The sequence below is a fragment of the Austrofundulus limnaeus genome, unplaced genomic scaffold, assembly GCF_001266775.1.
Source record: "Austrofundulus limnaeus strain Quisiro unplaced genomic scaffold, Austrofundulus_limnaeus-1.0 Scaffold31, whole genome shotgun sequence".
Taxonomy (NCBI): Eukaryota; Metazoa; Chordata; class Actinopteri; order Cyprinodontiformes; family Rivulidae; genus Austrofundulus; species Austrofundulus limnaeus.
Window position 1 is genome coordinate 2,758,202 of NW_013952433.1, and position 12,094 is coordinate 2,770,295.

At 40.3% G+C, this 12,094-nt stretch overlaps 1 protein-coding gene across 5 annotated transcripts in view; it reads left to right on the forward strand.

The window, feature by feature from the left end:
• mob2a (MOB kinase activator 2a) overlaps nt 1-12,094 on the forward strand; it is a 65,651-nt gene that overhangs the window by 45,538 nt on the left and 8,019 nt on the right. For 4 of the 5 annotated variants that reach the window (XM_014005600.1, XM_014005596.1, XM_014005598.1 and 1 more), the window contains exons 2-3: nt 9,458-9,618; nt 10,629-10,722. In XM_014005600.1, the coding sequence (XP_013861054.1) occupies nt 9,458-9,618; nt 10,629-10,722 (255 nt within the window). Of the gene's footprint in view, nt 1-4,131; nt 4,404-9,457; nt 9,619-10,628; nt 10,723-12,094 lie in introns of those variants that run through there. The other variant, XM_014005597.1, reaches the window with a different exon arrangement.

Sequence of the window (12,094 nt, forward strand, 5' to 3'; positions counted from 1 at the left end):
TGTATAAAGACTGCAAAGGCTGAAAAATCTTGAAGTCTGTATGAAATTGGAGGTAGTTTGAGGATTAAAATTTTTGGGTTTTTTTATGCTCAAAAAAGTGGGGGTCATATTATACGTGAGATCGTATTATACATGAATAAACACGGTAATTGTTAGATTGGAATAACAATAGCTTTTTCTGACAAGGAAGTTCCTCCTTGGAAATATCTTTTAGTTGTATGACACTCTGACATATTTGAATACAATTTTTGTTTCACTTATTTCCTGATACTGTTTATAAAAGTTTCCTACAGACCTAGGTTCTGAGCCTACAACCTGCTTTTTACAGCAACATGAGATGTGTAAGCAGGTATACAGATAAGTGACGCCATTTTGCGTCTAGCAATGAGAGGGAAGGTGACTATGATGTTACAGCCTAGCAGAAATAGCTAACCTTTGTGTGCAAGACAAAGGAATGCTGCCATTGGTTTCCATCCACGTCAGACATAACAGCAGGGCATGTCCTGCTCTATCAGCATCATCTCTTTCTCCACCTGCTCGCGTGAAGGAAAAAAAAAAGGACAAACAGCTGTGAAGGCGTGACTCCAAACTGCCTCTTTTAATTAAAACCCAGGCTGGTTCAGATTGAATCGCCCCTGCTTTCTAACAAACTCAGAGTGAGAGTTAACATGGTAATTGTGGAGCCTACTCCAAATCCCAGTGATCTTGAATGGATGTTTTCTATTTTTAAGTCACCATGTGGATCCATTAGTTTGAGACAAATTAATGGAAAGTTCCCTGAAAGGGAGATTTCCATTACAGCAACACGCTTTCTTTCATGAGTCTTTGTAACGGTTTAAACTGGAATATGCAATGATTAAACTCCCATCTTTTATTGTGCTACATACTTTTGACTTAGTTTGTTACTATTAACAATGTTACAGCAAAGTATATTGATTTTGCTAATCTAATTGTACTCTACAAATCTGGTTTTGTAAGACAAAGATTTCAGACTCTACTATTTATCTTTTAATAATACTGGTAATAGCTTGCACTTATAAAGAGCCTTTTAAACCTAACAGGTTCTATTTTAGAAGTCGACAAATTTTCATATTACCTCAGCTGAAGTTCAAACTTATTGGTGCCGTGTTCTGTGCTAAGACAGTACGATCTTGTGTTGGGCACCTAAATGTGTAAACAGTGTCTTTATAGCAACAAACACATTTTGTTGTTTTATCTAGTTTAAAGGCCAGAACACAATATGCAACACAAACCACAGATGAATGACGTGTAAATCTAACAGTATGTTTATTGGGTGCAAAAATGAAATTAGATTAATCCAATTTTCTTCAACAGTTCGGTTCTGTTGTACCAGTCATTACAATTGTACTTATAATTGTGAATGCAGTACTTCTGATTATGGAGTATTTTTCCATGTGGCTACATTCATAAATGAACATATTGAAGGACAACGTGGAGGTTGATGTCTCGCTCAAAGACTTTGATTGAGAAGTAACTTCTAACCTTTCATTTAGAGGATGAACACCAAATGCTCTTTTTTAGCACAAATAAATTCTGACCAAAAATTTAAACTTTTATTATAAAAAATAGCTCCAAGTACTCGATACAAGCTTGCTATTTTTTATGATTTATTGTGTTTTGAGTGTTTAAAAAAAAAAAAAAAGTGTTGACTTCTGGTAACTGATCTGTGTAGCAATCCCACCATAAACCACTCCCACATCTGGTTATGGACCGTTGCATCTCCTCTCCTGCACAGTCTCATGTCACTTATCTACTCTGCACAAACTCAGGCACACACATGGCAACCACTCTTCYTTGTCTTTGCTTCCCTTTGCTCGTTCATTTTTTTCTTCTTCTTTATGGACCAGACCAAAACAGTTAGTGCTATAATTAGTAACATGGAAAAAGTGCTCTTGCTCTTCGTACGACAGGAAGAACCGCTCTTTAAGCGTCTGATGCAGAAGTGTCAATTATCAACTACAGTATATTGATTTTTTTTTCCTTTGTACATTCTTTGGACTGCTTTTTTACATCCTCCTCAGCATTATAGCTTACCTTTCCGAATGAAAGGCTGTCTTCAAAGAATGTAAAACATACCAATACAAACTGCATTACTAGCAATGTTAGCAATTACTAACATAGCAAGGGTTTCTAGCAACCAGGAAGTACTAATTATTTTGGTCTCACAACAACAAGCTTCAAACTTGGGTACAATTTGTACATTTGTGCTATTATTACCATGATTGGCTGCATCACGCACAGAGTTTTCTTTCTGAAAAGCTTTAATAGCACTCACATGAACGTACAAATGAAAGGCGAGATGAATCCGTTTGAGGAAATAAAGTGTGGGATAATGTGAAAGAAGGAAATGCTACAGAAAAATGTATATAAATATTTTTTGTAAAACTAAAGTAATGTTTGTTAAAATAGAAAAAAATCAAAGAAAACCTTGTGTAATATGTTGAATTCCTTCATACGCTCTCTTTAAATCCCATATGGTTCTGTAAATACGGTCCAGCCCATCATTAACCCACACCTCTTCATACACAAACTGAACCCTCCATAAGTACACAGTGTGTAGTTCTCACAAACATCGTCACTGAGTCTCATGTAACTACTTGCCCTAGGCGTCATACAAAAAATGCCCAGATTATTGTGTGATTTTTTTTTTTAAAGCTAATGCTCCTACCTGCCACATCTGCAGCCACAACATTGGCCTCGTCAGACAGTGATTGCAAGAGGCGATAAACCAACTAGGACAGGAAGTGGGAATGTGTGAACCRAGCAACAGAATAGAAATAGGCAGGTTGTCTATTGTGAGACAATAATTAGAGGGGAGCACGGTGAGRGAATGATAGCTCGGCGACAGTAGATGCAATCTTCTCATGAGTGGAAGTCCATTTTTATAACCTTTTGTTCATTTAGTTGCCCGTCTTCTTCGTTCACTTCTTTTTGTTGGCACTTTAATTAGAATGTATGTTGTTTTGTGGTKCGTCACAATTAAATAAAACCTTTATAAATTATTGCCCTTAAASAATTCCCTGAAACAAAGCCTTGCCCTGCAGGAGTACAAAGGATCCTCGACATGCACGTACACATCAGGCGTCAGCACTTGAACAGGCTTTGTTTGATTCCCTCACTGGTTATGCAGCTTGGGCAAACATGTTCAAACACGCTTAACCACACTCATAGCTGGACTTCAGGTAAGTTTCAACATCAAAAGGAGGAATGTCAACCAACAGTCAGTGTGTACACTACACTGGCTCTAAATTTCAAAACTTGTGGCGAAAATTCATACTTTGTAACAGCGCTCATACCTCGTCTTGTTGTGAATGACGCTCTGCTACAAACACATCAGATTTCATCTCACCGTTCGTGCAATTAAAAGGGTTACAGCCAATATTGTGTTGGCTAATATTGATTACCTGTGGCGGCCATTTTGAATTGGATTATCTCCAAAACGTAACCGGTTGTAGTTGTACACACTGTGATTATTTCCTGAAAGTTTCATTTAAATCAATCAAGAGCTTTATGAGATATTTTGCTAACAGGCAGGCAGAGTTGAATGCATTATTTTATTAGCAACATTTTGAAATTAGAACCGGTACAGTCTGTCATCTCTCAAAGTATGTGTTGCGGGTGACCCTCAACTACCACCACATCAAATTTTAGCTTAGTGAATGTGAAATTATTAATTATATCCACATTTTTTAAGGTTGCTTAGCTGTAACAGCCAATGGAGTTCAAAAAGTTAAACGGGTATAGATGTACATCAAGTGAATAGATTTGAGTTTTATTGAAATTAAATAGTACTTGAGATATTTAGTTAAATTTACAGATTAAAAATAAAGAAATGCACAATGGTACTGGACAATGATAAACAGTTTGATGCTTGTTTTACTTGTTGATACAAAAAGACTGTGTAAACTTTATTATTATAACAGCCATATAAAACGAATACATGAGTTTTATTGCTTAATTTCAGCTAACAGTTACAATCTGACCACCACCTGTCGCTACACGGAACTAACTTATCAGAAACAAACGTCCTCCTGGGCAGACTGCTGCATCACTAGAGAGCCCGCCCACTCAGCCCAGTCTGTGCGCTGATTGGACGACGGGAGCAGAGGGGCGGGGTTTTCCTGTAAAACTTTTCCTCACAAAGTTTTTCTTGCTCTCCTGCAGTGCAGTCAGGTTTCGCTTCGCGGGAGCGTGGTGTTTTCTTTTTGGGGTCGCGCGAACGAGCTGAATGAGAAATATTCTGGCATATTTTTCTCCCTTTTTAAGCTATGGTTCGGAGATTATTCTTCCTTTTCAAGAAATAAGGATATGCACCCSCAAAAAAACCCTAAAAGCGCATTAAGTTGCAAAATGGTGCTCCAGGCACTTGGAAAAGTACTAAGGTAAAACTATTTCCCCCCTCATAAATGATTCTATATTTAACAACGTGCATGTAAATAGATTCAGATGTGATTTTCTTGTTTAAATTTAAAGGAAAAAGTTATTTGTCCCGAGCTCTCTCTAAAAGCCGTACGAAGTGATCCGTGTCCTGTTTGTATTTTTTTCTTTTAAACGTGTCTCTGTACCGAAAACACAAAGTAATAGTCGCTTCTCTTGCTTTAATTACACGTGTTGGGACTTTGTGGTTCCGGGGATGATGGAGGGGGACGAGTCTCATTCCTTTCCCTAACAAGACCCAACAGGACCGAGAGGAACGAGACACTGGTTCCTTCTGTAGTCCTATTAATCATGTAGGAGCTCTGTAACATTTTAACTTGAAGCTACTTGGAAAAAATAAAAAAGTAAACAGCTTGTAGGGGGTTTCAGATTAACTTTAAATTCAGTTAGGAGGAAATAGTTTATGCAAGACTGCAGCTGGAGGGTCCATTTTAAGTGTTAAATGCATTATTTTTTCCTCTCACTGAACTGGTTTAAAGTGTTTKTTTTTTCCTTTGTGGGGGGAAAATACAAATGTATCTACTGATTATTTCATATTAGTGAATTTATTCTGGTGTCATTCATGAGTGTGCTCCTGCAGGGAAGGTTYAGACTGGTTGTGGTGGAGTTTCTTCTCATTTCAAGTCAGAGGACAGGTGTGTTTTCCATCAGTGTCCCGCAAGGCACATGCCTCAAAAACCTGTTGTGTTTTGTGACACAGAGGGAGTGTCTTAAGTGATGACAATAGCCTTCCTGTGAGCAGTGTGGTGCAGGGGCAGACGATGGCGAGCAGAACTAAAAGAGTTATCCTATGTTGTCATGTCTGTTGCAAAAGTAGATGCAGGTAGAGACACGTCCTGACACTCCCTTTTTTTTTATCAGGAAGGGTTAAACCCATTATTAARAAATCTCCCAATCGCAGAAGGTGCAAGGAGGGACCAAATGAGGTTTTGACAAGTTTGGATGGAAKCATCGGAGTTGATGAGGATGAATAGTTCAGGGTTCATGAGAAGGGGAAGGGAAGGAAGCACCACCGGTTTGTTGCTACTTTTAACCTTTTTCCTCCTCCGCTGAATGCTTTAATGCCTCAAGGTTGTATGTGCAATTATCTAATCTGGATAAACAGCTTGAATTTTGTTAGAGAGGGAAAAAATATAGGACTGTCATATAAACCGAAATATTTTAGTCTTTCTCTGCTTCTCAGTTTGACGACGTCTTTTCTGTTCAATTTATCTACTTTATTGTATTTTYTTATACGACTGTTCTGTGCTCCTCATTTCTATGTTTCTCCCACTCTACCCTATCATTCTATGTATCTAGAGTTGTTTCTTTTCTGTTGTACGGTGTCCTGAAAGGCGCTTTATAAATAAAATGCATTATTATTATTATTATTATTGTCGAATCAACATCAGAGATCCTCTTCCAGTAAACCCTAAATTTGCTACATTCCTAAACAGCAGCTATGAACTGTTTTCTCAGACCCCCCTCATCCTTGCTTATGTGTTTGTTGTGGTGTTGATGAGGTGTCATTATGATGCTGTCAGGGGGTCTTTATGCACTATAGTGGTCCTCAGAAACAGTAAATGGGATTTAGCTCAAAATTGCAAGCTGAGGTAGCCAAAATGGTGCTATTAAAAAAGGCTGGTGCTGATTAATTGATGGCAGCCATACAGTATGTGTGTATATATATATTGTTTTTATTTTTTCAGGTTTACATGAAATATTAGAAAGTATACAGAGAAGTGATGCCATAGAGTTGAGCAACAAAGGGCCAAATGTTTTTGTCTTTAGCCATCTCCTTTCATGGTTTTGATTTGTTCTGCTCAGACTGCAGATCACAAAACTAATTGACACAAACTTTGTCACATTTAGTCACATAAATCAATTTGTAAAATGAATGTATTTACATTTTACCTGAGAGAAGATGGTTGTCTTTATTAGTGTTGAATTTGCTGTTCGCCCCTTTCAGATTCTGAGAACTGCAACCATATACTGAATGTTTTACTCCCCTTTGTTACCCATACAGCCAATTTAGACAACAGTTGTGTAATATCTGGCTTGGCAGGAGCCACAGGCTTTAGGGTAAAGTCATTACACGCGGGCTATTAAACAGGTGTCATGTTTTTATGTTAGCATCACAGCAAGAACCTGTAAAAACAATCATTTTAAAGCTGTGATTTGGTGTGGAAGTGTTGGTGAACTATGATGGGGTAAAGTCAGCAGAGAAAATGAAAGTTATTTAGTAGTAAACTGTAGCAGCCTAGAGAACACAGTTAAGCTAATTCTTCAGGGTAACTTTGTAACATGGGTCCGTTGTGAATCCAGGATGAATTGGTGCCAGATTCTGGAAATGTGACTAGATTGTGTTGTATCTGCCGGAGCTCATTTTAGGACCAAGTGCACCTATTATGMGCACAAGTCAACTAATATTTGCACGGGTCTGAGGCCAAGCAGTTGTGTGTTTGAACAGTCTTGGTGGGTGCACACGCGCTTGTACAAACAGTCTTCCCAAACCAGACAGAACTCGCTTCTTCTGGGTTGTGCTCGTGGTCCCTGGCGGGGTCGGGGTTGTGACGCAGCTGTCGGGACCAGCTGGGTCCGCCGTGGAAAGTGAAAGGAGGCTAAAGCCAGTGCCTTTGTGTGTGTGTGTGAGTCACAGGTGTGTGTGTTTGTGTCGTGTGTAGAAGAGGATGAAGATGTTTTGGTGGTGGTGGGGGTTGCTATTAACAGTGAAAGGGTAAAAGGGGTAAATACAAAGAGTTGAACAGCTGTCGAGTCAATCTGCGGCTCTCCTGCTCTGACCTCCTTATCACCCGACAGTCCAAACGTAATTTTTGTTTTTATTACAGATGAGAGGGCAGTATTTAGTTTCTGATGCACGTCCCTAGCCTCTCTCCATTTCTGCCTCTTGACTGCCCTGATCTGCCCTCTGTTCTGGCAAAGTGAAAAAGACCCCTGCTGCCTTTTATGGGAAAGGTTTTCCACAGAGCAACTCTACCAAGACCAGACAGACCTGTGGCTGTACGCATTAAAGACAGATTCTGTTCACATGCGTTGATAAGCATACAGGAAGTTTTCTTCATCCACAGATAAACTAATAACTCCAGACTTTGGCTTGTTTTTACCACGTTCACTGGAAGTACAGGAGGCGCTTGTACAGAAAAGTATGAAGGGTCAGGAATTGGCTCAGTGAAACAATGTTTTCAAAAGGATCCTTTCACGAAATTCGGTCCGTTTTTTTTCCAAAAAGCTTAGCGGAGCCTTAAAAGTTGTGAGAACCGATGGTATCTGTAGATGGAAGCTGTGTCCTTGGGTAAAGCTTTTTCACATGACAGAACATGTAGCTCACAGGGCAGAGCYACGCAGACCACATAAATCTGTCTGCACACTCACAAGCAGACTTTTTTTTCTAGTAATGGGAGAAGGAGATAAGGAAAAATATTATTAAACAGACACTCAGACTGTCAAAAGGAAAGTAATGTGTTAACTTACTGAGTAACTGAACTGAGGGTGAAGATGGGCCTGAGGCCTTTTCCTCTGAATAATGAGGTGTTTGCACAGATCAGTCACAAGCAAGAAAAATCAAGGAAGCAGAAGCCGACGACTCAAGTTGTTAAAAATAGAAAAGCAGGTGAAACAGAAAGTGAAGTCATTAATAATTAGCCAGCAGTGTTACCTGTAGTGTCTTTGGGTTTTAAATGACGCTACGAGCTCAGCTGCAGCTGGATCGAAAAAGCAGAACAGCTTGAGAAACGGTTACACAACGAACGAGAACCTGGGTGATGTTGTGAAGGTCTCTGATTATGCAAGTACGTGTGGTTTGGTTCACCGTGTTCTTGCAGAACTCCCAACAAAACAACGTTCATTCTGGCATCTTGTGACAGATAAATCAGGACCACTGGCAGAGAGGGGTTCCTAAATGTTAACAAATCTAAAGGCTGCAGGCTCCGTCTGCGTCCACATGTTGACATGCCTTCCCTTGTTTGCCGAGGTGGGAAAACATGGCGACGCTTCCCGGAGCAGGGAGTTGAAACTGCGCAGGGCTTTTTGAACACCGTTCTCTGGCCAAGACGCCCCGTGCCTCACAGTCCTGTCATGTTTTGAAAGTGTTTATTAGTTCCCATGGTTATCAGCTGGGTCCGAGTCGATCCGCCTCCCCTCTCCATGCCTCTCTTCCCGCTCTGTTCCTTCCTTCCTTTTCAGTTTCTCCACAAGTTTCAAGGTGTCAGATTTGAAATCCACACCACTGTTTTCACACAGGAAAATGCCCTTTTTTCCTTGCACTTGAGCAACTTTTGACAAATTAACCAGGATTTGGCTCCTTCTTAAAAAAATTGCATTAAACCCCCTCATCATTTTGCTCTTAGAGCTCTTGATCCAGTTATGTTTTTCTGTAAATGGAGTTGTTCCTGGCAAAGCAAAACAGAGGGAAAGGATGGGAAGAGTACATTGCTGTGTTTTAACAGAGGGTGTGGAAACACGAGGATGAGGGCGGAAACAAGGGTCAACAGAAGCCCAATAAATTCAGGGAGCAGGATCAAGACGTGGGGAGGACTGGGAGCAGGAGTACGGCTGTTAATCAGCGAGACAAGGTTTCAGCTGAATACTAATCAAGCTGGATCGGTTGGGTCGGTCTGTATTCGGTGTCCGGCCCGTCAACCTTTGACCTGAGAACTTCAGTGCTGCCACARAATCAGACAGCAAACAGGAGGTGGGGGGGGGTTAGAGGTCACCGTGCCCTGGAAGTGAAGGAATGGTGTGATATGTCATCCCTGCGCTAAAACTAGCGCTGCAAGTACAACGTGGTGTGGACAGGCGTCTGTGTGGGAGCGGTGTACCTCAGGTCACCTATCAGCGTTAAAGATCAGACAGAGGAGTCTTTGTGTGGTCTGTTAAAGCTGCCACGTTTCCTGTGCAGAAGAAGGAATGTAGTGTTTTCTGATGTGATTTTTCTCRTTAAATATTGACGCAGATGAGGGTCTTTCGCAGCTTCGTGACCTGCTCTGATCTCTTCTTGCAGGAAGTCGAAGACGAAGCCGAATGGAAAGAAGCCACCAGCGGAAGAGAAGAAGCTGTACTTGGATCCGGAGTTCACGAAAATCCGTGTGGTGGATTTCGACCTGAAGGAGCTGGTGGTGCTGCCCAGGGAGATAGACCTCAACGAATGGCTAGCCAGCAACAGTGAGTGACTGAAACGTTTGACTTTAATAAGAAAAGCAGAACCCGAGGTGCTTTATTCTCTGAACGGGATGTTTTACAAAGCAAAAGGAAACATGTAATTACCAAACCTGTAAGAGCAATTTAACAGTCATTTCCGAAATGAGACGTGCAGGTTTGAATTTAAACCGAACTATTCCTTCAGGCTGAGCGTGTGCTCCAGCTTGGACACTTTTCTGCAGGGACCTGGAGTTGTTGTTGAATGTCCTCATTRCACTTGTCATCTGAAGATAAGGCGTTCCAGCAGTAAAAGCAGTCCAGAACCCTTAACATGATCCAGGCCTGGCAGAGCCCCGAGGCCCGTTCCTRTAACGCCACACAAGGCTTTTAAAACATCTTTTGTTTACTGCCGCTCTCTCTGCAGTGTTCCATATATATACTGAGGTTTATGTTTGAAATGATCAGCTTCATTTCTCAGTTTTTGCTTAAATAATCTCACAAAGGGTGAGTTTTAGTTTGTTTTGAACAAATGGCAAAAACATCCAGGTGCTCTCAGGCGAAACAAGAAAAATGGTTTATTTTGCTTCTKATTATGAACAGATGATGATTTGTTGTTGCTTCCAGGTGATTACGTGATCCGATGCTCTTTGTTGGGAAAATATTTCTGTTAGAAGCTTTTATTGTAAACTTTACACAAGTTGTTTAGTTGATGAAAGAATGTCACCCTGCCTGAAGGATGAGAAATAAATATTCTCGACTGTTCCAGCTCAGACCACTCATTGTTCTTCTGGTTTGCAGCATGACACAATAAAAGCTTTAGTTTTTTGAGTAGAAATATTTCCTTCCGTTTAAAGTGACAACTTGAAARCGATGAGTGGAATGAGTGAATGGTTTTTTTTTCTCTTCTGTGTTCAGGCAGAGATGATTAACACCAGTGTTACGTGAATGTATTTGACCTGAATTAGCAGATGCCATACGACACAAACCAGGTTGTGATTTGGTTTTTCTTATCTCTCTTTTTTTTTTTTTCCCAGCGACAACGTTCTTCAACCTAATCAACCTGCAGTACAGCACCATTTCAGAGTTCTGCACTGGGGAAACCTGTCAGGCCATGACCGCCTGGAACACGTAAGGCGTCTTGTCATCTCAAACACAGCATTCAGACCAGTTTCTCATGCTAAATTCCCACWGTCCAGCTCACGTTAGGGTTTTGTTTTGCATGATTTCTGAATTACTCTGTCGTCATACTCGAACCACGCACACTCCTTTTTAAAGCTTTGAATTGACCTCCTCCTATTTGCCCCAGAACACTTGATTCACTTWTTAAAATCAGATTCAGTCACTAGTAACTACTGTGTGCGGTGAAATGTTACTGTTGTCTGTTCAAAACGTGTTCGAGCATTCATGGTGTGTTTACCGGTTGGGTGGTGACTAACTGTAAGTATTTATCTAACTAGTTTGCCCTGTCCGGGTGTGGTGCCGTTGGTGTTTATGAGCTCTTGTTAGTAAAGAGAGGCCATGATTCCCTCTGTGGTAAAATGTGATCAACTCCGTYGTACAATATCCTCCAAGCAGCTCTTGATCTATGGTTGGATGTAATGCGTTCAAGTCTAAAACATGCTCACTTCTTGAAAAAAGCCAAGTGTTATGACAAAAAAGCCTTACCAGCAGGGTTCGACAAATCCTATTGCCCGACTGCCCGGGGCAGGTAAAACCCATATTTGGGCAGGTGGGTGTGTCCCGATGCCTGCCCGACCTGGCAGGTAAACCATTTCTTTATTTATTTTTTTGTATATATTTTTCATTTATTCGAAATATTCTGAAAATAAATGAAGAAATGCAGCGTTTTAAAACACGTAAAGAAAGAATAAATCCTCAAAATTTCCCCCTCCCACTGTAGAAAATTTACATCATGCAGCGTGTCGCGGGATCCTCTCTCCCTCCCCCCACGCTGCCCGTCGCGCAGAGTGAAGCTTTAACAACCGTAGTTTTTTCACACCCGTGTTTTCAGAGAAAAAAAAGTTTTTTGTGTATTGTTACCCACAGAGATGATAAAAATATGTGGACATTCGTTCAGTCATAAATCCATCTTGCTAATGTCAGCTTCTGCTCTCATGATGAAGATGAGAGCGCAGCAGCAGCAGCAGGTCAATTCAGCAGGCAGAAGCTCATTGTATGGCAGGCCGATATAACATTTATTTGGCTTCACCACACTTACAGGTCCATCTCAAAAAATTAGTATATTGTGATAAAGTTCATTTTTTTCTGTAATGTACTGATAAACATTAAACTTTCATCTATTTTAAATTCATTGTACACCAGCTGAAGTAGTTCAAGCCTTTTATTGTTTTAATATTGATGATTTTGGCAAAAAAGTAAAGAAAAATGAAAAATTCCTATCACAAAAAAATAGCATATTTCATCTGACCAATAAAATAAGTGTTTTTAATACAAAAAAAGTCAACCTTCAAATAATCATGTTCAGTTATGCACTCAATAC